General features: G+C 38.3%; 1 protein-coding gene across 2 annotated transcripts; it reads left to right on the top strand.

Annotated features, from left to right (window-relative positions):
- Positions 1 to 54: 54 nt before the first annotated feature.
- Positions 55 to 24,683, top strand: LOC138741093 (uncharacterized). Of its 2 annotated transcripts, none has more exons than XM_069894628.1 (8): positions 55 to 740; positions 3,284 to 3,424; positions 7,178 to 7,270; positions 11,187 to 11,379; positions 12,468 to 12,602; positions 14,533 to 14,605; positions 15,120 to 15,214; positions 19,073 to 24,683. In XM_069894628.1, exons 1-8 carry the CDS (start codon positions 694 to 696, stop codon positions 19,148 to 19,150), a joined length of 855 nt encoding a protein of 284 aa, XP_069750729.1. In that variant the 5' UTR covers positions 55 to 693; the 3' UTR covers positions 19,151 to 24,683. The 2 variants fall into 2 exon arrangements, with proteins under 2 accessions (XP_069750729.1, XP_069750730.1); XM_069894629.1 differs by lacking the exon at positions 19,073 to 24,683 and adding an exon at positions 15,893 to 16,978.
- The last annotated feature ends 2,474 nt before the right edge of the window (positions 24,684 to 27,157 follow it).

The raw sequence follows: 27,157 nt of genomic DNA, 5'->3' as shown, positions 1-27,157 counted from the left end.
CCAGAAAGGAACCCGGGGGGGGGGGGGGGGGGGGGGAAATAGCATCAGAAGGAAAAGAGACGGGAACTCGGACCGTGGAGGGTTGCCGGGAAACCGGGGGAAGAGAGGGCGTCGCCATGGTAACGGGAGGCCGCCCGAGGGAACGGGGCGGAAGGGCTTTCGGTGAAACCAAAGAGAAAGAGGAGAGATAGATTCCCGTTGCCAGCGGACGCACCTCGACAATGAATATATTGATTATTTAACAGTTCTTCTCAACGCTGTTGCATTGGACAGAGCGGCCACGGCCTTTTACTGAGCGAGGCAGTCGCTTTGGGCCGAAGGGCAGGAATTGGAGCGAGGTGCGTTGAAGACCACGGTCCATCCGATTGCATGACCGTGAAGCGACTAAGGATGTTTGACCATATTAACGGTGCTTTGCTGATTGGTGTGGGTTTAAACTGATCATATCATCTTGCTTTGAAGTTTATTGCGCAAGATGAACATTGCAGCAAGGATAGGATCCTGGAACCGCTAAACCTTAATCAATCGCTTGACAGAGTGTGCTTTGTTTCAAGAAAGTGCCACATCACAAATGAAGATCAGTCAAACGGTGGGGTCCCGCCCAAAATGATGGTTTTAGCAAGTGCACTCCATGCTGTCTACTGTCCTTCATTCAGTTCATCTGATTTTGTTTCAACTCTGAAATCTTGACTCATGGCAACTTATAAAACTGAGAAAACATGGGGTGACTTGCAGAACAGGTAATGAGAAGAGTCGTATTGTATGTTTCGTTGCTAAAATTACAAATACTATATGTTGTAAGGATGGAAAAACTCGGTGGCTGCTTTATTCAATCTAATTGTATAGTTACTATCTAAAAATGAGAACTCAAAACTGCTTAGCTCATAGAGCCAGAAGCTGATTGGAGCAAGAGAGGTCAGGTGACCAAGGAGGCACTGAGGCAGCCAGGATCAACTCGATATGAAATGCAAGCTGATTAACAATGAAAGAATAACTTTATTGTATTACGTTATGCTACAGTATATCTGTTGTGTTTCATCAGGATTTGACTGGAACCAAGCTGTGATGGAAAGATTGCAAGGCCATCATCCCACAAATTGAAAATCTTTTGTAATTAGTGAAATATTTAAAGGCATTTTGATGGGATATTGAAGCATCATAACCTTGCTTGTCAGTGGCATTGCAGATGTAGTCAAGATTTTTGACCCTAAGGCAAGATGAAAGATGAGAATACATTGTTCTCTGGCTCTGATTTTCATCATCTCTGCACTTAATACAAAAATAACTTTTTAAAAATTACATCTCTTTGTGATCTTTTCATTTTATTGCTTTTAGTGTTGCAAGCACATTTATATTTTGGGCCCAACCCGCCACCTCTTTTGGTGCTTGTGTTGTTCATGGCCTTTAACTTGACCACCTGATAGTTTGTCCTTTTTGGAATTCTTTTCCCAACACTTGATTGTTGTTGCAAAGCAACTGACTGATTTCTGCAGAAGGGAACTTGGTAAATTTCATAACAATATTATTTTTTCATCTCCAAAACAATATGAATGCCTGATTAAAAATAAAAGAAAATGTTTACAAATAGATCTTCATATCATTTTGAAAAAATTCTTTGTTTACTTGGTACAACTTGCTGTTAATTCAGTCTGAGTCATCTCTCTCACATAATGTTCAAGAGGAATCTATTTTATAATTAATTGATTAAAGTTGTGTTAGTAATCTTCTTGGAAGGAATGATAAGGTATGGCTCATTTTGTTTTTGCATTTTTGGTGGTAAATCAGTACTGCTCCTTTATTCATCATTCAAAAGTTACACGTACTACATTAGTCTACAATTCAGGCTATTCTTACAAAACATATTACAAATGACAAATTCACACAAAAGACAAATCTCTGTTGATACTGTCAAACCCTTGGGGAGCCAACCATTTCCAGAGACCCTCAAAAATGCCAGTGAGCACTTTGGTTTTCAGAAGAGGGGCAGGCATTTAGTTCAAGCTGAACCCTCTACTGCCCGCTGCTAGTTATGGCTCACTTCAAAATGTGTTTTTCCTTTAGTCTTTAGAATTCACTATCCTTTATCATTATATTTTCTGTCACGTAAATTAACGCTGCAGAGATTCATTGAAAGGACTTTTTTTGTGCTGTACCGTACAGGAAGTCATCAGACTTATTTAAGGCTATGCCTACTCTTTAAAAAAGTAACTCTTTTCTTGTTAGATTTTCTTTCCACATAGCGATACCATTTTTCTTCTTATATTGCCTACTTATCTTTAGAATACCCACCATTTTATCAATTTATACATTCCAAATCCTAATCTCTCACAACCTCAAAATCTCCCAAGATACTTTACAGCCAACTTTTTAAAATTTATTCTGTTTTGTATTGTGTGGACACAACAGCTAATATGTGCACAGCAAGGTCCCACAATGGGTATTAAACATTGGCTCGGTCACTGTGGAATATTGTGTCCAAAAGGTTTCAAGATGTGCAGAAGAGAGAAACTACAATTATTCCAGAAATGAGTGACTTCAAAAATGTGAATAGATTGGAGAAACCTGGATTTTTCTCTTGAAACAAAGATTGTGAGGTATGCCGACAAAGGTATGAAGAATCAAGAAAGCATAAACAGAGAAGTTAGAAAGAAAGAGTTCACATTGATGGAGGAGTCAAAAACTGCTAGACATTGAATAAAGTGATCAGCAAAAGAACCCAAGGTAACAAGAGGAAACATTTATTTGTTCACTGGTTAAGATTTGGAATGTACTGCTATGGGTGATAATGGAACCTAATTCAATTGTAGCTAAATAAACATTCACATAGAGAATTTGCTGGGTGGGGAGAAAACAGGAGAGTGGACTAGCTGGATTGCTCTTACATACAATTGTTACAGGCTCAAAAGGCTAAGTTGTCTTTTTCCAAGCTCTAACCATTTAGATTTCAGATTTATTGTCAGAGTACATACATGACATCACATACTTCCCTGAGATTCTTTTTTCTGCTGGCGAGGCAGAATTTTGACTTAATGGTACTGCAAAAAATAAACTGTACTCAGTGAATACATGTAAGTAAATAAAGAACTGTAAACATATAACAAATGTAAAGAAACTGACTGCAATATAGAGAGAATTTTAAAAATCAATAAAGTGCACAATTAAGAGTCCTTAAATGAGTTGTTGTTGAGGAATGTGATGGTGGAGGGGTAGGAGCTGTACCTGAACCTGGTGGTTTACTTTATTACTCTATCAGTCCCTAATGGCACTCTATATTCCTTTGTAGTTTTAATCACATTCGACGACAGCTTGGCCTTGTTACTTGGACAGGATGGGATAACCCTGTGGATAGTGATGTTCATCAACGTGCCCATTCAAAGAGTCATCATTACAGGCAGAAGGTGTACTCCCCATCCAGCTTGCCCAGGTATGCTTATTTCAAAGATTCTTGATCATGTTTTTCCAATCATGTAGATAATTACTGATATGTACCTCAGATCCTTTCATACATATTGGCTGAATGTCCCTTGTTCATTCTGTAAAAATGGAAGCAAGGAAGAATACATGACAGCTGTGGCAAGGTGTAAATGACATAAATTGCTACTTTGCAGTAGGAGACAGCAAAGCTTCACTCCCAGATGAACACTTGATTTGACCTCAAAAATAAGGAAGTACCACTACTGCGCACCCCCTTGTCCCCTGATGATCTCCTGTCCGTATCTGAGGATGGCATGCAGACTGTCTTCAGGAGAGTGAATCTGAGGAAAGCAGTACACGGCCAAGTATTAAGAACCTGTGTTGACTAATTTGCCAATTAATTCACAGATATCATCAACATCTCCCTCCGGCTGGGCGTAGTACTGTGTTTCAAACAGGCCAAGAAAAGTGTAGTAACTTGCCTTATCGACCAGTGGCTCTCACATCCACAGTGATGGTGTTTTGAAAGGCTAATGTTGAAGCATATCAGCTCCTGTCTGAGTAACAACATGGATACGTTCCAATTTGAATGAAACATGAAAGTCTGCAGTAAAAAACAAACACTGAAAATCTGGAGTAACTCAGCTGGTCTTTTCAGCATCCATAAAAAGCAAATATATATTGCTGATGTTTCAGGCCTGAGCCCTTCTTCAAGGAATAAGAAGAATGAGCCAGAAGCAGAAAATCTCAAAATTCGGACAATGGCGGCCAGGGGAGTAATTCAGACCAACACAAGGTGATAATTGGATATGATAAGGGGTGAGGTAAGAGAATGGAATGGAATCCTTACAGGGGGCAGGGTGGGAAGAGGTGCAGTCAAGGAATTTGTGGGAGTTGGTGTGTTTGTATAAGATGTCTGCTGAGAGTTTGTCTTCTGAGATCGCATCTGCTCCTAGGATGAGATCTTCCATACCAGATCATTAGATCCGCCGCAATACCGTTGATCTATCAGTGGCCACCCATTTCAGTTCCCCATCTCATTCCCTTGCTAACACATCTGTCCATAGTGTCATGTACTGCCAGACTGAGACCACCTGCAAAATGGAGGAGCAACACCTCATCTTCTGACTGTGCACCCTCCAATCAGATGGCATTAATATCGACCACTTTGGCTTTTGTTAAACCACCTCCCTCACTTCTTCCCCCAGCTTTGTCTCTCTTCCTTTTCCCTGTCTCCTTTCGCACAAACATGATAAATTCTTGCCTCGTCCCTTATCATGCCCAATTAACACTATTTGTTGGTCTGGATTCTTCCCCCTGAGATTTCCTGAGATTCCTCCCTCCTGAGATTTCCTACTTCTGACTCATTCTGCTTATTCCTTGATGAAGGGCTCAGACCTGCAATATAGAGTTGCTTTTTATGGACACTGAAAAGACTGGCTGAGTTTCTCCAGCATTTTGGTGTGGTTTTTAATATGTTCAACTTTGCCTAGCATAGCAACAGGTCTACACTGGATGCCATCTCACTGCTTGACACATGGCCCTGCAACATCAAGGATACATTAATCAGGATGCTCTTTATCATCTACAGTTTGGCATTTAACACTATCATCCCCTCAAAATTCATCAGAGAACTCCAGGACCTTGGTCTCAATACCCCACTGTGCAATTGGATCCTGAATTTCCTCACCATCAGAGCATAATCAGTGAGGACTGGTAAGAACCTCTCCTCTACAATCTCCATCAGGTATGCAGCCCCCTGCTCTATTCACTATACACCTATGACTATGTGGCTCACAATGTTCCACAACACAATTTACAAATTTACTGATGATACTGCGGGATATTGGCCTGTATAAAAAGCGACGGAGAGTCAGCATACAGGAGGGAAATTAAAAACTTAGCTGAATGGTGCACCAACAACCACCTCACACTCAATGTCACCAAAACTAAAAGAAGGTGATTATTGACCAGGAAGGGAAAACCAAAGGTGTATGATCCAGTGATCACTGAGAAATCAGAGATGGAGAGGGTGAGCAAATTGTAAGTTCCTGGGAGTCAATATCTCACAGGATCTTTCCTGGACCCAACACACTGAGATCATCATGAAGAAAGCATATCAGCGCGTCTACTTCCTCAGGAGTTTGCGGAGGTTTGGTATGACATTGAAAACCAAGCAAATATCTCCACATGTGCGGTGGAAAGGTTGCTGACTGGATGCATCACTGTCTGGTATGGGTAGACCAATACCCCTGAGTGGAAAGCCATGCTAAAAGGTAGTGGATGCAGCGTAAGACATCACAGGCAAAACCCTCCCCACCGTCGAGAACATCTACAGGGAATGCTGCCATCAGAGAGCAGCAGCAATTACCAAGGATCCACATAACGCACACTCTGTCCTCACTGCTGCCATCAGGAAAATGGATTAGGTACCACAAAGTATGCACCACCAGGTTCAGAAACAGCTGCTACCCTTCCACCATCAGATTCAACAAAAAACTCATTCAGAGGCTCATTTAAGGATTCTTCCTTTTGCACTTTATTGATGGTCTTTCTCTCTGTATTGCACAGTTTGTTTAGATTTCTTTATCTGTCTACCTGTATACATATCTTAAATACAGTATTTTGCACTACCAATCAGTGGTAATTATACCTCAGCTGCAGGAAAAATAGTCTCAGGGTTGTATGTGTACTTTGACAATAAATCTGAATTTTACACAAAATCCATGCACTCTTAACTGAAAATTTCAAGTGATTCTAAACACACAGCTTTTTGAGGGAGTGTTCATAAGTCCATGTTTTCGCAGCTTTGTGTAGAATATGTGTTTCTTTATTTCAACTTTTGATCTGGAGTGAAACAATTTCTCTCTATTCTGTCAAATCAATTTGTCAATTTAAAAAGCTCACCTCATAATCTTGCTAAAACCAAATAAATGTACTCTAATCATGATTCTGTTTTTGGGTAGTTGAAATTGAAGCTGCTAGTGAGTTTGAATTTAAAATTCTTTAGATTCAGAAATGGCAAGAAAATTTAAATTCTGGATATGATTCTTTTAATCATTCTTTGAAATAGAACTATTCAGTACTGTCCCTCAAACTAGTTTATATTGGAGATGCATGAAATTGCAAATGCTAGAATCGGGGACAAAAAAAAACCAGATTGGTGGAGAAACTTGACAGATTGACTAGCATCTGTGGTGGCATGAGTGGCATATGGGTCTCAGCCCAAAATGACAACCATCCTTTACCTCTATAGATGCTGCTTGATCTGCTGAGTTCCTACAGCAGTTTGTTTTAAGAGTTTATTGTTCATGGGTAGATAAAGGATATAGTAGTTGGGGGGTAGGTTAGTGGGCAGTTGCCATGACTGATTTAGGAATAGTTCTGAGATCATGACAAAAAAAAAATTGATTTCAGCATGAGTTATTGAATAAGGCCCCAGCAAAACACAGTTCACCTGAAAGTTGAAATAGACTTCAAACTCATTACTTCCATCTCATTACAATGCTATTAACATAATTCAAGGATTCTTTGTGGAATAGAAGGTATCCCAATTACCATTTCCACTGAATAGTGCAGAGTAGCTTAATGTTTTCCTTATGTTTTCCTGTTCAATAAAAGAGTCATGGAGGAATATACAGGCTAAATTGCATTGCAAAAATTTACATTGTTATTTTTATTTGAGATGAGTTGATATTGTTTTTAATTTTACCATAATTAGCTTGGTAATTATTTTCTCCTTTGTGCACATTCACTATTCTAGGTTGTTGGTGACATCCAATGCAATTCCTAATCAATCGTTTGCTGATCTTCGACGGGGGCACTGGGAAGTGATTCCTCCACTGCACAATGACAGGTAGAGGAAATAAAAATCCACTTTAAATAATTGTGGATCTATCATTATTAAAATTATATTGTATTATAAAAGGATGATATGCAATAAGACAATAGGTGCAGGAGTAGACCATTCAGCTCTTCAAGCCAGCACCGCCATTCACTGTGATTATGGCTGATCATCCACAATGAGTACCCCGCTCCTGCCTTCTCCCATATCATATAACCATATAACAATTACAGCACGGAAACGGGCCAATTTGGCCCTTCTAGTCCGCACTGATCCAAGTACCCTCCTCTAAGCCCATTTACCAGCACTCTGCCCATATCCCTCCATCTCCCTCCCATCCATGTACTTACCCAACTCTTTCTTAAATGACAAAATTGACCCTGCCTCCATCACCTTTCCTGGAAGCCCATTCCACAAAGTAACCAAACACTGAGTAAAGAAGTTCCCCCCTCATGTCACTCCTAAACCTTTGCCCGTCAACTCTCAACCCATGACCTCTTGTATCCATCTCTCCTACTCTCAATGGGAAAAGTCTTTCCACATCAACTCTATCTATCCCTCTCATTATCTTAAACACCTCTATCAAATCCCCTCTCAGCCTTCAACGTTCCAAGGAATAAAGACCTAATTTGCTCAATCTTTCCTTGTATTCCAGATGCTGAAACCCAGGCAACATTTTTGTAAATCTTCTCTGCACTCTCTCTATCTTGTTAATATCCTTCCTATAAATCAGTGACCAGAACTGTACACAATACTCTAAATTTGGCCTCACCAATGCCTTGAACAGTTTCATCATTTCTTCCCAACTCCTATATTCTATGCACTGATTTATATAGACAAGCATACTAAAGGCCTTCTTCACCACCCTATCCACATGCGCCCCTACCTTCAGGGAACAATGCACCGCTATTCCTAGATCTTCCTGCTCCACTGCATTCTTCAATGCCGTCCCATTTACCACATAAGTCTTGCTTTGATTATTCTTTCCAAAATGAAGCACCTCATACTTATCAGCATTAAACTCCATCTGCCATCTTTCTGCCCGCTCCTCTAAGCAGTTTAAATCCTTCTGCAATCTTTGAAAACCCTCTTCATCATCCACAATTCCCCGTATTTTAGTATCATCTGCATATTTACTACCGCCCCATCCTCCAGATCATTAATATATATGACAAACAGCAACGGTCCCAATACCGAACCCTGAGTACACCGCTTGTCACCGGCCTCCATCCTGACAAACAATTATCTACTACTATTCTCTGGCACCTTCCTTCCAGCCACTGTTGAATCCATTGGACTATCTCCGAATTAATACCAAAGGAATTAGCCTTCCTAACTAACCTCCCATGTGGAACCTTATCGAAGGCCTTACTGAAGTCCATATAGACAACATCCACTGCTCTACCATCATCAACATTCCTAATCACCTCATCAAAAAATTCAACAAGATTGGTCAAACACAACCTTCCACGCACAAATCTGTGTTGAGTGTCCCTGATCAGACCCTGTCCCTCCATTTACTTATATATACTATCTCTAAGAACACTTTCTATCAATTTACCTACCACAGACGTCAAACTTACAGGCCGATAATTGCTAGGCTTGGTCCTTGAACCCTTTTTAAACAAAGGAACCACATGCGCAACACGCCAATCCTCTGGCACTATACCCATCTCTAATAACATTTGAAAAATCACTGTCAGAGCCTCCACTATTTCCTCACTACTCTCAAGGTCCTGGGGAAAATCCTGTCAGGACCTGGAGACTTATCCACCTTTATATGTTTCAAAAGCTCCAGTACTACCTCTTTCTTAATCAGTATAGTCTCCATATATATCCCCTTTGCTTCCTTTACCTTGCATAGTTCAATATCCTTCTCCTCAGTAAATACTGAGGAAAAGAAATTGTTCAAGACCTCCCCCATCTCTTTTGGCTCCACACACATTTGTCCTTTCTGATTCTCTGTTAGACCAATTTTATCTCTCACTTTCCTTTTGCTATTTACATATTTGTAGAAACCCTCTGGATTTATTTTCACGCTGCTTGCTATAGCCACCTCTGATGTTTTAGCTTTTCTAATTTCTTTCTTAAGATTCTTTACATTCAATATAGAACCCAAACATCTCCTTTTTTCCCTTTTTCTTATATTTATTGTAGTACTCCCTCTTTATTCGAACCAAGTTTCCAATATCCCTTGAGAACCATGGCTCTCTCAAACTTTTGACCTGACCTTTCAACCTAACAGGTTTATAAAGATTTTGTACTCTTATAATCTCTCCTTTAAAAGACCCACCATTTCTCTATTACATCCTTCCCAGAAAACAAATTGTCCCAATCCACCCCTTGTAAATCCTTTCGCATCTCCTCAAACCTAGCTTTTCCCCACTCAAAAAACTCAAATCTGGGCCCAGACCTATCCTTTTCTATAATTACCTTGAAGAAGCTAATGGCACTATAATCACTGGACCCGAAGTGCTCCCCCACACATACCTCTGTCACCTAACTCATCTCATTCCCCAACAGCAAATCCAACACAGCTCCCTCTCTAGTTGGTACCGCCACGTATTGATGTAAAAAACTATCCTGCACACATTTTACAAACTCTAACGGAATGTGTTTCCCAATCAATATTCGGAAAATTAAGATCACCCTCAATCACTACCCAGTGCTTATTACAAATATCTGCTATCTCCCTACTAATTTGTTCCTCTAATTCGCATTCCCCATTTGGAGGTCTATAATACACCCCTATAATTGTAACTTCCTTCCCATTCCTCAATTCCACCCTAATAGCCTCCCTGGACGAGCCTTCTATTCCATCGCACCTAAGCACCGCTGTAATATTTTCTCTAATAAGTTGTGCAACCCCACCCCCTCTTGCCCCCCCTAGTTCTATCACACCTAAAGCAACTAAATTCAGGAATATTTAGCTCCCAGTCATATGTAAACATGGGGAACATGTTTCCTGCCTCTAGCTTGTCCAATCCCTTAATAATCTTATGTGCTTTAATCAGATCCCCTCTCATCCTTCTAAATATATATATAACAATAGATAACAACTAGACCTCTTAGTTAAAATTAGAGTTTTACATCATGTAAAATTTCACTGTTGAAGAACCATTTTCTTATCCTGGAAACCATGAAGTTGCTTACAGCAATATCCCAATGTTCATTTAGTGAAAAGCATTTCCTGAGGCTTGAAGATTGGCTGAAGGACTTGCGAGAACCACAAGATTCTTGGATGACTAGGGCAATCATAAATCAGAAACCTGTGTAATACACTTTAGATATCCTCACTTAGTAATCAGGTTTATTTGATGAAGGGCAAAAAAAAACTGCAAATGCTGAAATGAAAACAAAACAAAAAAATCAGGAAAATCAAAATTCAGTGAATATATATTGTAAACATATATATTTCATTATAAATCCTTGGTCGTGCTGAAAGGTAACGACATTTTATCTAGCCTGATATTTTAGTGCAGATTTGCCTTTTTAGAGGGACATTCGTTCTTGTGATTTGTTAAACAATCACTCAAATATTCCCAAATACTTGTTTCCTCATGCTGTAATCGAGAGTAATGGCTGTCATGTTCAAACCAGTTGAAAGAGTTATTTTTCAAGGACAACTGTGGGATAGCATTAAATGTTGGTCTGCATTCCATCACAAACATTTCTTCTGTTTTCTCCATACATCTTTCCTTTTGCAAAGTATGGTTCTTACTTTTCCAATTCTGATCAAGTTTCCTTGACTTTTTGATTTTGTTCCTCTTCCCATTGATACAGCTTGATCTGCAAAGTTATTTCAGCAATTTTTTTCCTGACTTCCAACGTGCACAGCGTTTTTCCTCTCCAATTGCTAATCTTCTGTTAATATCATGTGGTATGATTTTCTGATAAAATTTCTAAAAATGCCAATTGTATTTTTCAGACAAACCTCACAACTGAGTGCAATCAGCCAACAACCAGCTGTATCAGTATCAGAAACACTCTTGGAGGAAGAAATTAGTGACCTCATGAGAGAAATGATCAGAAATGTTTTTGAGGAGTTTAACATTCACCTGACCACTGCCACCGTCAATGAATTAATAATGGAGACGATTGAGCCAATGGTGCCACAAATTGTAGGTCTCCTTGAAGAATATTATTAGATTGAGAAGTATTCTCTGTAAAATTGAAGTTTGACATTTGTTAAATTTCCTCTTAATGAACATCGACTAAGCAATATTTTTAAAAAAATGCTCTTTTCCTATAATGCTGTCAAAATAATAGATGGATAAAATGTTTTCCATTTATTGGAATTGATAAATAAAGCAAGAAAATGTTCCCTATTTTGATTTTGGGCACTTCAAAGCACATCACAATCAATTAAACATTCTTAAATTGTTGTCATGACTGCAGAAAGTTTAGCCTGAAAGCCAGTTTGTGCACAGCATTCTCTCACCAACAACAATGTGATAATAAATCGAAGGATAAACATTGGGGATTTTTCTGCTGCTCTTAGAGATTTTTTAAATATTTCCATAATTAAATGTCTCGTCTTAAACCAAAAAAAACCCCTCTGTCTGTACAGCACTCTCTCAGCTCTGAAACATCAACCTTCAGTTTTGTCCTCACATCTAGAGTGGGTCTTGAACCCAACAAACTTCTGACACAAATTTACAAGTACTACCAACTGAATCATGGCTAGGAAAATGATGCATGGTACTTTAAAAATGGATGTTAAGCTCCAATAGATATAGAATCTGAAATGTAGTCACTGCTGCCATAGTGGAAATGATGGAGCCAATAGGTGCACAGCAAGAACTTGCTAAAAACAATAATGTTGGTTGAGAGCAAAAAAATATCTGGAACTCTTTTGCTCTTTTTACTGGTAGTGGCATGGTATTTCAAAGTTTTTGGCTCATCATCCAATCAAAATAATTTCACTGCTCAATGATCCCATGGTTCTGGTACAAAAAAATTGGCCAAGAATGTCAGCTCATGTTTGAATAAATTCTGATTAAATCCTCTGAGACTGCTTGAAGACGACCATTTTAGACAATATTTTTTTCTTAACCAATGCTTCAGAAATTGTGAAAATACCCATTCATTATATTGCTGTTTATGTAGTGTTGCTGGTGAAGAATGGTTGCCTAGATTTCATGCTTCTATATATCTGCCTCGGGGCACTCAAAGATGTTTGTCACTGAACCTTTTATTAACATCACAGGTGAAAGAAACAGTAAATGAGATGGTACTAGAGGAAAATATCCTTTCGGTTGTGTTGGATGAGGAAATAAGAGATGTTCTTCGGCTTCAATTAAGTGAATGTGCCACTAAAGTATATAAGCAGCAGGTGGAAAAGGTAAGTTTTTCAGGTGATGGTTGTTGTCCCTTGTGTCATGTTCAAGTCATGTCAAGTTTTTTATCATCTGATTGCACAAGTAAAACCTGAAGAAACTGCATTCTCTGGTCCTCAGTGCAAACAACATGCAGACACTCAACTAGACATACAGTCATACAGGCAAGCAATACCTATGCAGGACAAACTCCTATATAGAAATAAATAATTCTACATTGTTTAGTAAATATGAGAGTCTAGGATGGTTAGTGTAAGCAGTTCCTTTTGTCATTCAGCATTCTCGCTGCCCATGGGAAAAAGATGTTTCTCAACCTAGTGGTGCCAGCTCTGATACTCCTGTATCTATTTTCTGACGGGAGTAGCTGAAAGAGATACAGGAGTGGAAGGAATCCGCAACAATTTTGTGTGCCCTCTTCAGACTATGATCACTGTAAAAATTTCTAACCTACTGGGGAAGCAGAGACTCAAGGATAGCACTAGAGCAGTATCTTAAGTAATAAAATTGACATTGTTGTGAAGGGGAAATATTAAACGTTGGAGACACCAACTAGTTATCTCTGTTGACAAAGATAACCGCATGCTTATCAAGACCTCTGGATGTGATTGATGACCTTCTGCAGTTAAATACCTGGCTGGTAATTCCTGTTAAGGCTTACACATGAGCAATATTCTTTTGAAGAAGTACTACAGGACTGTGGTGATTTCTTTAATCTGTTTTTAAGCTATGCATCCTTAATTCAGGTGCAAGTGTCAGGATCCATTCCAGTGCTGATTTTGCCAAAGTTTGAGTGAGCAATGAGAATGTTATAAATAAGCTGGGTGGGTATCTTGGAGATATATCATTGAGACGTAGTTTGAAAAATGGTGACACTGTCAGAGCTGCTGTAATGGGAGTGCTGCTGGTGTGGACCCATGGGGAGCGGAGAGACAGTACTCCCATGGGGTCCAACCGCCCAGACTGACTGCCATCAACTTCGTTCAGGCTTTAAACGACCTGACGATGGTGTTATTTAAAATCCTGCAACCACAGGATCTGCACCCAAGATGGCAGTGCCTAGGATCAGCAGCAGCTACAAGGGATTGCAGACTCCAGGGAAGTGGAGGACTGGTCCAGGGCACCAGAAAATGGGGAGAAGAAAGGAGAAGCAGAGGAGATGATCCATGGGACATTGACCAAGGCAGTGAACGTTGGGGGTTCTGTGGCTGAAGGACCCGCACAAACAGCGGGCTGTTGATAACTTGAGGAGAGGAACCTATTCAGGCTATGGGGTGTTGGAGACTGTGGTCCAGGGAGTAGCACCAGGTAGTAGACTGCTGGAGACTGGCTTGAATGGGTACTAGGTATTGGAACCGGATGCGAGAGGGTGCCAAGTAGTGCACTGAAGGGTTCCTAATCATATTGGTGGTTCTGATCTGGAACTCGGGTGGCTGATTATTTGAACTGGACTCTGAGTGGCTGTGGAGTCTGCAGGAGTGCTGGAGGCAAATCCTTGGACACTGGGTGACTCTGGGGAGAACTTTCTTTCTCTGACTGTAAGAGGCCCTTCAAGCAATTTCTGTCGATGGTAAATCTGTCTGCCTTACAGCAGACTTTTTATTACGTGACAATAAATTGAATCTTGACACAGTCTGATAAGCAAGTCTAAACAAAGCAGTGAATATTATCTCCTCTCTTAGCTCCTACAAGATCCATTTGGAGCTTCAGGTAACATAAGTGGACCTGATATTTATTGATATCAACTGATTGCAAATGTTGACTAAGAATTATGAAAATGTTAATATTGGATTTGATGGGATTGTATGTGAGGTGAATGTCTCAATGGATACTATTTTGTAAAATTACAAGCATAATCGGACGTTGCGAACTAACATAGATCTTTGTGCAGGTCAGAATATTTGCTGGCAGAGATTGATTAACGTGTTTTTTCTGCAGCTTCCATTGAAGACTTTGGGAAATGAAGAGAGAACATTCCCTGAAGAGACTGAACTGGACAGAGTGTTGGACAGTAAGTTCTATTCTCCTTCCATCCACTCACAGTAGAACACTTGGGTTAAGCAACCAACAATCTACTGAGTGACCAGTGAGTGGCAGTGCAGAATTTTGGGCTTTTCCAAGTTTCTATCTGCATGGTGAGTTTGTTGTACTATGCTGTCAAAGGTTTCCCAGCCAAGGAGGAGACAAATACAAGAACTCATGAAGTACCTTTCCTTGCGCTGCATATTGTAAGTTGTTGAGGACACTTTGCAGAGTTCCTAGTTCAAACATTACTGTAAGGAATATTGTGTAGAAAAGATGGGATGATGTGTTAGGAATAAGGAAATTTCCAGTTACAAATACAAATTGGTTTATGATTGTGTCATAAAGCAGGAATTCACAACTTCCTGTGTCATCTGAAAATGATATCACCAAGCTAATGAGGTGCATTCTCAAACAAGTTTGCAAAGAATGATTCATTTATTTTATCGCAGAATTTTTTTTGCTGGTTGATGACTGAGAAAAGATATCTCATCCTTTTTCAGGTTCAATGCTTGACACCCTTTTAGGACAATACCTCAACGTCAGTCTATACAATTGTGCTCTGAAGGATTACCATTTTAAGGCCTTTACAGATGTGGTGAGTGCAACTTTGTTACATCTGATTCCCAATATTTCCTTTTGGAGTTTTTACATCTTCATCCCTCCTATAAAATGTTATATATGGATTGTGGAGGAACACGTGGCCTCCCTAACAGCACCTAATAGCCTGAATACAACTGGGATTGTCTGATCTTGGAAGCTAAGTAGGCACAAGATTGGTCAGTACTTGGAGGGGAGACCGCCTAAGAACACCAAGTGCTGCAGGTTTCTGTGAGGGGCATTGGGCAAAGTGGCAACTCTCTGCCTGACAGTAGATAGAAGTTTAAAGAATTTCATTCTAAATGTAGTATTGTGTGACAATAATGGAACCTTTCTGGAATATTGTGCAGGGTCACGTGACCTCCCTGTCTGAAACTTATTTGGAAGTCACATCACATACCAATCAAGGTAGAGCACACCTTACCATTGGATCATTTAAATTACTCAGTGATATCATTGGCCAGATGCCCAGCTCAAAACAGTATAAAGGTCGATGCATGCCATATAATCATTTACGGAGCCGAAACAGGCCATGTTGGCCTTTCGAGTCCTCACCGGTTCACTAGAACAACTCCATCGTCCTTTGATAATTGAAAAACAGCTTACAATCCTCTTTGATGGTGCCTGACCTGCTATTTTCAGCATTTTATAATTTATCATCTTCTTTCTGGTTTAGTGCTGTGAATTTCCAAAGTAAATAATCAACAATAGATGCATGGAAAGATAAAAGAATTGAAAACAAAGAAAATCAATAAAGTGCTGCAAGAGTCCTGAAATGAGTTCCTGATTGAGTTTCTTTCCTTGCCTCTTGGCCCAGGTCCTGGACATTGGTCCATGCCAGGTTGCTAATGTGTCCATTGCTGGAGGAGTCACAGGCAAAGTGTGCAGTACACTGAGTTGAGTCGTAGTACTGCAATAGATCAGTGTTTGCAGAGAGCCGCATCTCCATTGGTACAGGGAATTAGGAGTGTGTTTGAAAGTCCTTGTCTGTTAAGTGTGTATGTGTATGGGAGAGTGTAGTAGGGTAAGCAGCCACCAATATCAGAGTCCCTTGTACCCAATGTGCCTGCTTGCACTGTTATCGTTTTTGTCTCGTAGAAGATGGGCAGCTACTGGTATCAGAGTCCATCCTAGGTTTGATGTGAATGTTGTGACAGAGTATTTAGAGGTGACTTGGGAGGAATCGCTAGAGCAGCTTGCACACACACATTATAAAACACAGAATATTTGCAGGACTTTTGCACAATGGTTTTTGCAAAAATATAACAAAGTAGCAACAGCAGCAGCTTGCCTGGAAGAGCCTGTGATCTTTGCAGCCAGGGAGAGAACAGTTTTGCTCTCAGAGAGGGAGGGTGTAAAACAGAGAGAGAGGAGACAGAAATCAGTTCCAGAAGGACAAAGCTGGCAAACTTTGGGAAGACTGTCTGATCAAAGAGAAGACTGTCTGTCTGAAAGGTGACCTGAAAGAAAGAGGATCATCTGGAAAACCCTGAAAGGGGCAAGTTCGTCAGCAAGACTGAATGAGAAGGAATCAGTTGCAGATGTCCTGAAAATCAGCAAGAATCCTCCTGAGTGGTAACCCTTTGCCTGTTAAGCACCAAAGCCTGGTGAACTTTGTTAATGCTAACTTCTGTGCACAGTCCAAGAATTGCCAGCAACCAGTGAGATTGGACTGTGATTCAAGAACTTTTCTAATCTTAAATTACATTACACACACCTGCACTTAGTATTAGAGGGGGGGAATTAAGTAGGTTAAGTAAGTTGATAGTAATAAGTTAATGTCCAATTCTGTTTCCTTGTTCAATTATAATTAAAAACTACTTTTGTTTAAGTACCCCTTTGTGTCGTGGTGCATATCTATTGCTGCTGGATTTTGGGGTCCTCTGGAGTCTGTAACAATATGTATATAGTTATATAGTAGTAGAGTAATTAAGTATCATTTGATGCAGTGGTTCCCAAACTTTTTGAGGCTGCCACTCCAGGGTTAATGGCAGCGCCAAGGGTAGTGGCAGCGTTGAGCGGGGGGGGGGGGGGGTTAGTGATAGCATTGAACAGGGTGGGGGGGGATAGTGGCGGTGCTGAGAGGGGGGGGTAGTGACACCAGTACAACATTGTGACCACCGAGACCAACTCTCGTGAGAATCCTTGTCGCCGTTTATTTTGCTCATTATTGCCACCCCGACTCTGGCTAAAAAAAATTTCTGCAGTGGCTTTTTCATTAAACTTTGCAACAAACTGAATAACAACAAGACGGAAGGTTCAGACTGGCCCCTTTTATCTCAGTGCTCCCTAATCACCCCCTTTTTCCCTCACCACCCTCTTGGATCTTTTCACTGCCTACCGTGGGGTGGCAGCACCCACTTTGGGAATCATTAGTTTGATGTCTTCCCCTGTTCTGTCACCCATGTGTTTAATAAAATTACCTTTAATTGCAACACTTGCATCAGACCTGTCTCTCTGTGAACCCACCGAACCTGATACTTTACAAACACAACATAAAATCATTATTTTTTTCTCATTTTTAAAAAAATAATTTTTGTGATTCTTGTAATTGTCAGATCAGGGGATTTTAAGAAACAATTTCTGTTCAAACACTCACTACCAGCACAAGCTGGCTGCTCTATACAATGTCCTCAAATACTACTGGAGCAGGTACAACAGTTTAAGGAACAATCCAACTGTTTTACTGTAAAATGTGCTTCTATCTCTTTTCCAATGCACCATAAATTACTCGTGACTCGATTTCAGTTCCAACACTGATCAACTTTGAGGAAGCTTGACAAATTAAAGGATTGTTCCATCTTGCATGCACATTAATGAATGTTATGAACAACCAATAAAATATGGTTCCTTTTATTATCATGAAATAATACATTAAAAATGTAACATACGTGATATACTGTAACCTGCCACAAGGCAGACAAAGAGTCAGCATTAGTATTGTCCAGTGCCCCTTAAATGAGAGAAAGAGAAACAAAAGAGAGTCCCTTCAGGGACACTGAGTGTCTGTGGATTAACCTCCAGCATACCTGCAGCATCTACAGCTGTACAGATTCCTGTTCGATTCATTGGCAGTCCGAGCTCAAGATCCAAACTCCGACACAATCAAGAAGCCTTCAGCAACCGAGTCCTTCTTGCCCTCAGCATCCTCTTGAACCTTGGCATCAATATCTGGTTCCCATGAACCAGTATTCAGCAACACGCAGCCCATGTGGGTCCCCTAACTGTAAGACGCCCACAGGCTGTGTGGGTCCCTCAGCCACTTAGACCCTCGCTGGTCCGCTGCCATGATCACTCTCCTGTAGGGCCATCTCCCATTCTTCTCCTTCACATTCGGGTTTATTCTCCCCTTTCTTGGTGCCCTGCTCTGTTCCGCTGCTCCTCCAGAGTCTGCCATCCCTCAAGGCCGCTGTCCAGTAGAGGCACTGCAATCTTGGGCACAGACCTCACAGTTGCAAGATTTTACTTACAAACACTTTTGACTCCTTTAGCAGGCCTTTTAAAGCCTGCTAAAGTCGCAGGCATTAGGACTGGGCTTGAAACCTTTGGACCACCCGCTGTGTCTTCACCCACCGCTCTCCTGAGTCCACAGTAGTCCGCAGTCTGGCAGTGCCATCGTTATTTTTTTACATCATTATTATGCGGTGATAATACACAATGGTAATGGAATATTGTTGCAATTACAGTTTTTCCCCTCTGACATTTTCAATCTTTTTTACTGAAAATGTTCTTCAAAATTCAGAAGGGTTATTGAGAGTGAGGAATCTAGACTGTAATGCAGCCCATTACTTCCAGTGAGTTTTCCAGTCAGGCACCATTAAATTAATGATGATTGCCCTCTGTTTATATTGAACAGGCACTGGATGTGATCCTGACAGAAATGAGTGAATGGATGGACGATGATACGGCTGACCTTTTCCAATATGAAAATTAAGCAAAGGAAGTAGGCTTGCTTGTAAAGAAATGAAGCCATAAGACTCAGACTGCTGATGTTGGGGAGGTTCTAACTATGGTTCTGTCATCCTTCATCCTTTCCTGATTCACCAATCCTCTCCAGGATCCTATCCAACCTGTTGCACCTTATCCTCATTATACCAGAATTCAGAATACCTCTGAATTCTTAGTTTCGATGAAGGGTTCTGTCCTAAAACATTGCAAATTCTTTCTCTCCCCTGATGCTGTTTGACCTATTGAATTCCTTCAGCAGATCATGTTTAAGATTCAAGATTAAATTTATTATCATAGAGATAATACATGAAATTTCTTTTTGCCTGCTGCAAGGCAGACAGATTTGCCACCAGCAGAAATTGCCTAAGCGCCTCTTACATTTCTTGCAGTCAGACTTTCAGTCCGAGAAAGAGAAGCAAAAGAGAGTCCCCCCAGAGTCACCAGACTCCTGATAATAGCATTGATGTACTTATAAAAGGATTTCCTCTCTTAAGAAGATACTTGGGCAAGACTTCTTCCAAAGAATGTTTCATATTGAGATGGGCTGGTCTGCACAATTATTAGAATAACTCCTGTATCATTCCTTGCCGCAGGGTAATAGTTTCCATTCTGCTATCTTTACAGGTTTTATAAGGGACTGTCATTGCTGCACTTAGTAAATCTAATCAAGTGTCTTCAGTTTTGAAGTATTCAATGTACAGATTAATGAAGTGTTAAATACTAATGTTTTAAAGTAGAATAGGCCATACTGATACTGTAATATGGTGCAGTCTGAAATCTAATGGAGTAACTCAGAAAGTTCATTTATTGAATGACAGATATCCAGAAATGGGAAACTGATAAAATACATAATGCAACCGGTTTTTAAATTGGGGGAGGTTAAGTTCTAATGAAATTGCTGTTAGAGAAAATCACTTGCAGCAAATGGGTTGGGAATTAATAAAATATATTCTTCTTCATCTCGCCTCTCCCCATTTGTCACTTTAAGTGACCAGCTTGGTTAACTGGTCGCCACAGGGATTGTAGATTCACATCCTGCTTCAGCGGTTTAAACACAACAATATAGTTTGTTGCTGAAACTCAATACTGATTTACATTATATATCGAGTCTTGACCTTTCTTTTAATTAGAAATATGATTCAGTTCCATCGTAGGAATAAGGCCAGATTATTCAAAATCCTTTTTACGTTGATTTTCCATTAAAAATAAGCGCAGAAGAAAATTGCTCGAATAGTATAAGTAACAGAAGAGTTCAGCTACCTCGAGATTAACCTTGTTTGTTATCTTTAGAGAAAGTAAAATAATGCAGTGAAATATTATGACCTGTTATTAGAGTGTATAAAAGTGTTGTGGAAGTAAGTTAAAATAATAACATAAAAGAATCAAAATGAAACATGAAAGAGAAACTATACAAAGGTATCAAAAGCTCTTCTCCAAAAATTACCACTTGTTTCCTCATAAATAATTTACTTGGTTTCTTTATTTAAAAAGTTTAAAATGTTCTGTTCATGTTGATTTTTAAAAATTTTGTTGAGTGAAACTGCTACACATTATGTACAAATTATATCCATTCCTTCAGTTGCTGTGAGGATACCATTTATCCACGGCAATACAGGCACCAGAGTGAGCGTTTTGCTTCTGGGTTAGAAAATAATCACAGATCCCTCGTGTTGGTTAGATCCCATGACCCTTCTGTAAGATCTATTTATCTGGTCATTGAATAAGGGTAAAATCAGTATACATTTAAATGACATCCACATTCAATAAGGAAGTTGATACTCTGAAAGATTCAGTCGTGCAAGTAGTACTTTGGAACACATCAGCAGGTTTAAACTTGAGCTGACCTGCCTCTTATCCATGAGTCTTTCCATTCTGTGAGTGACATTACCTAGCCAGCTCTTCAACTACAGTAAGAAAGGTCTTGTTTTAATATGGCTCAAAGGTTCAACCATATAGATTTGCTAGGAATATAGATTAAGCTCCATCTTTATAATTGGTGCTTAGTGTTGGAATCTTTTTTAATTTTACAAATTTTCAAGTCAAACAGTCCAAGGGACAGAATAAGTTTCCGAAAAAATAGTAATATGCATCCATTAATAGCTATTGAATGTATAACTATAATTTAAAAAAAAAATTTAAGACAGCAACTCAACCAACCAAAGATAAATGTATAACTAATTAACCGTACCTCCCCTCCACTCCACTCCCCTTGAGGAAAAAGTAATAAAAATAGAAAAAGGTTAGAGAGCAAGAAAACAAGATAGTTCAAGACTAGACTAAAAAGAGATTTTTAAAAAAGGAGGTTGTCAGGTATGTACTGTCCACTTTCCGGGCCTTAAATTATCTAGCTTTTCTAGGTCCAAGGGAGGAGTACAGACGGGGCACTCTGAAGTAGTGATAGAAACTTGTCTCAAATGTCATTAAGCATCTAAACTTGGACGAACATTTATTTGACATGTGAGAGTTGTTTAAGAACCAACTGATCTCACATCTGACATGTAAGAGTCCAGGATCGCCATGTTCGATTAAGGAAGAAGAGCAGGGATGGGAAGGTAAGAAAACTGATGATGAAAGAGGTTACAAATTTAGCCAAAAGGAAAAGGAAGCGTATGTATTCCTTGGGGGAATATAAAAATAGGAGAAAAGAGTTCAAACAGCACATTAGGAGGATCAAAATGGGCCAGTAAATGTCTTGGGAGAAGAATTAAAGAGAATCGCTATACTTGCATTAAAAACGAGGATAACTGGGGATAGGGTAGGACTACTCAAGGACAAAGGAGGGAATTTGTGTTTAGAGTCAGGGGAAGTGGGCAAGTTGCTACGTAAGTACTTTGCTTTGGAATTCACAATGGACAAGAATATGGAGCATAGAGAGAGCAGTGTAATTTTTTTAAAGCATTTTGAAATCAAGAAGGTGGTAGTTCTAGGTCTAGGTAGATGTCCCTCAGTCCTAATGGGATATATCCATGTGATGAGAGGGGATTGCTGGAGCCTTTTTTATTTATTTTTTTAATTTTTCACACTATGAACCATATTAATCAAAATACACAAAAACATTTCCCTCTTGAATATACAGTGTCATTTTCTCCCCTTTTTCCCCCCTCCCTCCTTCCCACCCCCCTACAAACAAATTAATCGTTCAACATATACAATACAATAAACCCATTAAACAATGTCATCACACAATGAAAATAAACAAGAAAATTATGTCATCTACTGTTACACACTGGGTCAGTTCATTTGGTCTTCTTCTCATTCTATCATTTTAGGGGTTTGTTCAAATAATGTGACTTTATTTTTTAAATTATACGTTATTTTTTCCAATGGAATACATTTATTCATTTCTATGTACCATGGCTGTACTCTCAGGCTCTCTTCTGATTTCCAAGTTAACATTATACATTTTTTTGATACAGCTAAGGCTATCATAATAAATCCAGTTCGAGGCCTAATTCTTTACTTCTTGTATTACTGAGAAGAAAGTTCTCTGGATTTTTTGGTATGTTGCTTTTTGTGATTTTAGTTAATACCTGATTTAGATCTTCCCAAAACTTTTCCACTTTCTCACGTGCCCAAATTGCATGTACTGTTGTTCCCATTTCCTTCTTACAGCGAAAACATCTATCTGATACTGTTGGGTCCCATTTATTTAACTTTTGGGGCGTGGTATATAGCCTGTGTAATCAATTCTATTGTATCATGCGTAACCTCGTGTTTATTGTATTTTTCATAGTTCCGGAGCATAGCTTTTCCCATAATTCATTTTTTATCTTTATGTTTAGATCTTGTTCCAACTTTCGTTTGGGTTTACAGCCAATTTCATCATTTTCTTTCTCTTGCAGCTTGATGTACATGTTTGTAATAAATCTTTTAATTATCATTGTGTCTGTAATCACGTATTCAAAGCTGCTTCTTTCTGGTAACCTCAGCCTGCTTCCCAATTTGTCCTTTAAGTAGGTTCTCAGTTGGTGGTATGCATTGTACCGTGAGTTATTCCATATTTGTACTTCATTTGTTCAAATGATAATAAATTATTTCCCAAAAAACAATTTTCTATTCTTTTAATCCCTTTTCTCTCCCATTCTCTAAATGAAAGGTTATCTATTGTGAAAGGGATTAGTTGATTTTGTGTCAATAGTAATTTTGGTAGGAAATATGAGTTAGGGGGATTACGTTTACCACATTTTCAAAATTATTATTATGAGGTATCCCAACTTAAATTTATCAGTTCATTGATGGATTTGGTACGGCCTCCTAGTTGGGCTAAAATCGAGATGGCAAGTATTTCTGAATTTGAAATACATCAATTTTTGTTTAGGTGGATATGAATTTGTTACAAATAATGTGCCTATATTAAAACATTTAATGAAGTTATGGATAAAGAAAAATAAAATGATAGGGGTAAATTATTGTCTTTAACTATAATAAACATTTCTTTTTCAATACATAATCAAAGTTTATTGTATTGGAGATTTAAAGGTGTGGAAAATTTGGGAGATTGTTTTAAAGAGTGTAAGTTTTTATCTTTTAATCAGATGAGGGAAGATTTTGGTATTGATAAGAATTCTTTATTTCTTTATTATCAAATTCGATCTTTGGTAAAATGTATGTTTGGTAGAGATATGATTTTACCTAAAATGACTAAAATTGAGACTTCTCTTATGAAGGTACCAGAGAAGGGTTATATTTCATTTATGTATCAAATATTACAGGATGGTGTGGATAAAAAGGGTTGGGATAGATCTAAAATTAAATGGGAAGCGGATATTGGTTTTACTTTTTCTGAAGAGGATTGGTTAGATATTTGTTATGATAGTGTAACTAGATTGATAAATGCACGTTATGCAATGATTAATTACAATTTTTTACATCAATTATATTTGACACCTGAAAAATTAAAAAAATATGGTTTTAATGAATCAAATTTGTGTTTTAGATGTGGTGATATGGTTGGAACTTTTTTTCATGCTGTTTGGTCATGTGTATATATACAATCCTTTTGCAAGAAAATTCAATCGTTTTTAGAATATCTGTATAAGATTAAAATAGTTTTAGATCCAACAGTATTTTTATTGGGTAGTTTGCAACCTCTGAAAGACTTGGGATTAGATAAGTTTTAGCTTGCTTTTGTATATTTAGCTTTATCCGTAGCGAAAAAATGTATGGCTAGTATGTGGAAAGATACAAATATGATTGATATTAATAGATGGCATAATGAGATGAAATATTGTTTAATAATGGAAAAATTATGTATGTTTCACATGATAATTATAATTTTTCTATTAATGTGGTCGTTATACTCAGAATATTTACATTTCAATTTATATTGATTAGATTTTAATATGTATATTTAACTTTTTTAATATTTTTTCTTTTTTTATGACTCTCCTTAGGAGTTGGCTGAAGGGGGGATCTTTTCTTTTTCTTTATATATCTAAAAAAAGGTTCATGTTTAATTGCTGTATATGTCATATTATTTGTTCTTTGAATGAATAAATAAAGTTTAAAAAAAATAGTAATTTTGGTAGTCAGTAATTTGTTTTTTTTTTCCTTTCTACGTGAATCTTCTTCCAAATGTTGAGCAGATGATGTAGTACTGGTGAATTGCCATGTTGCACCAGCTTTTCATCCCACTTATAAAGTATATGTTCTGGTACCTTCTCCCCTATTTTATCTAGCTCTATCCTGGTCCAATCTGGTTTTTCCCTTCTTTGATAAAAATCTGATAGCTATCTTAATTGTGCTGCTCTATAATAATTCTTAAAGTTGAAATCCGCATTATTTAATTGGCATCGCTTCACTTTTATTTGCATTGACCTTGTACTCTGATATTTCTCTATATTCTTTTAATTTCTTATGTAATTCATTTATTGATAATTCTGGTTCTGTTAAGTATACTATGATGTCATCTGCAAATAGACTGATTTTATATTCCCTCTCTTTTATTTTTATCCCTTTTATTTTATTTTCTGTTCTTATCAATTCTGCCAGTGGTTCTATTGCTAAAACGAACAGTAAGGGAGATAGTGGACATCCCTGCCTAGTTGACCTGCTTAATTTAAATTGGTTCGATATATATTCATTTACTGTCACCTTTGCCATTGGGCCCTTATATAACGCTTTAATCCAATTAATATATTTCACTGGTAGGTGGAATCTCTGTAATACTTTGAATAAATAATTCCATTCTACCCTGTCAAAGGCTTTCTCTGCTTCTAAAGCAACAGCTACTGTTGGCGTCTTATTTCCTTGTTCTGCATGGATTAAGTTAATGAACTTACAAACATTGTCCGTTGTTCGTCTTTTCTTAATAAATGCAGTTTGATCTAAGTTTACTATTTTTGGTACACAGTCAGCCAATCTATTTGCTAATAGTTTTGCTATTATCTTATAATCTGAGTTAAGTAGAGATATCGGTCTATACGATGCTGGTGTTAGTGGATCTTTCCCCAACTTTGGTATTACTGTAATTATTGCTGTTTTACATAAATCTGACAAGTTTTGTGTTTCTTCTATCTGGTTCATTACTTCCAGGAGAGGAGGAATTAGTAACTCTTTAAATGTTTTATAGAATTCTATTGGGAGTCTGTCGTCCCCAAGCGTTTTATTGTTCGGTAGCTTTTTTAATATATCTTGTATCTCCTCTATTTCAAATGGTTTTATCAATTTGTTTTGCTCCTCTTCTTGCAATTTCAGTAGTTCAGTATTAGCTAGAAACTCATCTATTTTGTCTTCTTTCCCTTCGTTCTCAGTTCGGTATAATTGCTCGTAGAATTCCTTAAAGTTTTCATTGATCTCTGTTGGGTTATATGTAATTTGTTTGTCTCTTTTTCCTTGATGCCAATACAGTTCTTTTAGCTTGTTCTGTTTTAAGTTGCTAGGCTAGTATTTTATGCGTTTTTTTTTTTCTCCTAGCTCATAATACTTCTGCTTTATTTTCATTATCTTCTTCTCCACTTTATACGTTTGTAATGTTTCATACTTTATATTTTTGTCTGCCAGTTCTCTTCTTTTTGATGCATCTTCCCTTGTTGCTAGTTCCTATTTCCCTTTCCAGCTGTTCTATTTCCCGATTGTAGTCCTTTTTCATTTTAGTTACGTAACTTATTATCTACCCTCTGATGAAGGCTTTCCCATAATATAAATTTGTCTTTCACTGATTCCGTATTTATTTCAAAATACATTTTAATTTGGCGCTCAATAAATTCTCTAAAATCCTGTCTTTTAAGTAGCATGGAGTTTAATTTCAATCTATATGTTCTTGGTGGGATGTCCTCCAGTTCGATTGCTAATAACAGGGGTGAGTGATCAGATAACAATCTAGCTTTATATTCCGTTTTCCTAACTCTCCATTGGATATGGGCTGACAACAGGAACAGGTCAATCCTTGAGTATGTTTTATGTCTACTCGAATAATATGAGTATTCCTTCTCCTTTGGGTGTTGTCTCCTCCATATATCCAAAAGTTGCATTTCCTGCATTGATTTACCATAAATTTGGCTACTTTGTTTTTTTCTGCTAGTCTTTTGTCCAGTTTTATCCACCTTTGAATCCAAATTAAGGTTAAAGTCCCCTCCTAACAATATATTCCCCTGCGTATCTACAATCTTCAAAAAAATATCTTGCATAAATTTTTGAATCTCTTCATTAGGTGCATATATATTGATCAAATTCCAGAGCTCTGAATATATCTGACATTTTATCATTACATATCTCCCTGCTGGATCTATTATTTCTTCCTCTATTTTAATTGGTACATTTTTATTGATTAATATAGCTACACCTCTGGCTTTTGAGTTATATGATGCTGCCGTTATGTGCCCTACCCTGTCTCTCCTTAATTTATTGTGTCCACTTCAGTTAGATGCGTTTCCTGCACGAATGCTATATCTATTTTTTTCTTTTTTCAGTAAATTTAATAGCCTCTTCCTTTTAATTTGGTTATGTATTCTGTTAATATTTATAGTCATATAGTTCAACATGGCCATCTCAT

The sequence above is a fragment of the Narcine bancroftii genome, chromosome 8 (assembly GCF_036971445.1).
Source record: "Narcine bancroftii isolate sNarBan1 chromosome 8, sNarBan1.hap1, whole genome shotgun sequence".
Lineage (NCBI taxonomy): Eukaryota > Metazoa > Chordata > Chondrichthyes > Torpediniformes > Narcinidae > Narcine > Narcine bancroftii.
This window is presented reverse-complemented; position numbering and strand designations above follow the sequence as displayed.

Excerpts from the sequence above, each read along its gene's own strand:
- LOC138741093 (XM_069894628.1), top strand. The coding sequence starts at position 694 with ATGGCAACTTATAAAACTGAGAAAACATGGGGTGACTTGCAGAACAG. Across the intron at positions 3,425-7,177 it reads TCCCCATCCAGCTTGCCCAG|GTTGTTGGTGACATCCAATG; the intron begins GTATGCTTATTT and ends TCACTATTCTAG. Across the intron at positions 14,606-15,119 it reads ACTGGACAGAGTGTTGGACA|GTTCAATGCTTGACACCCTT; the intron begins GTAAGTTCTATT and ends ATCCTTTTTCAG.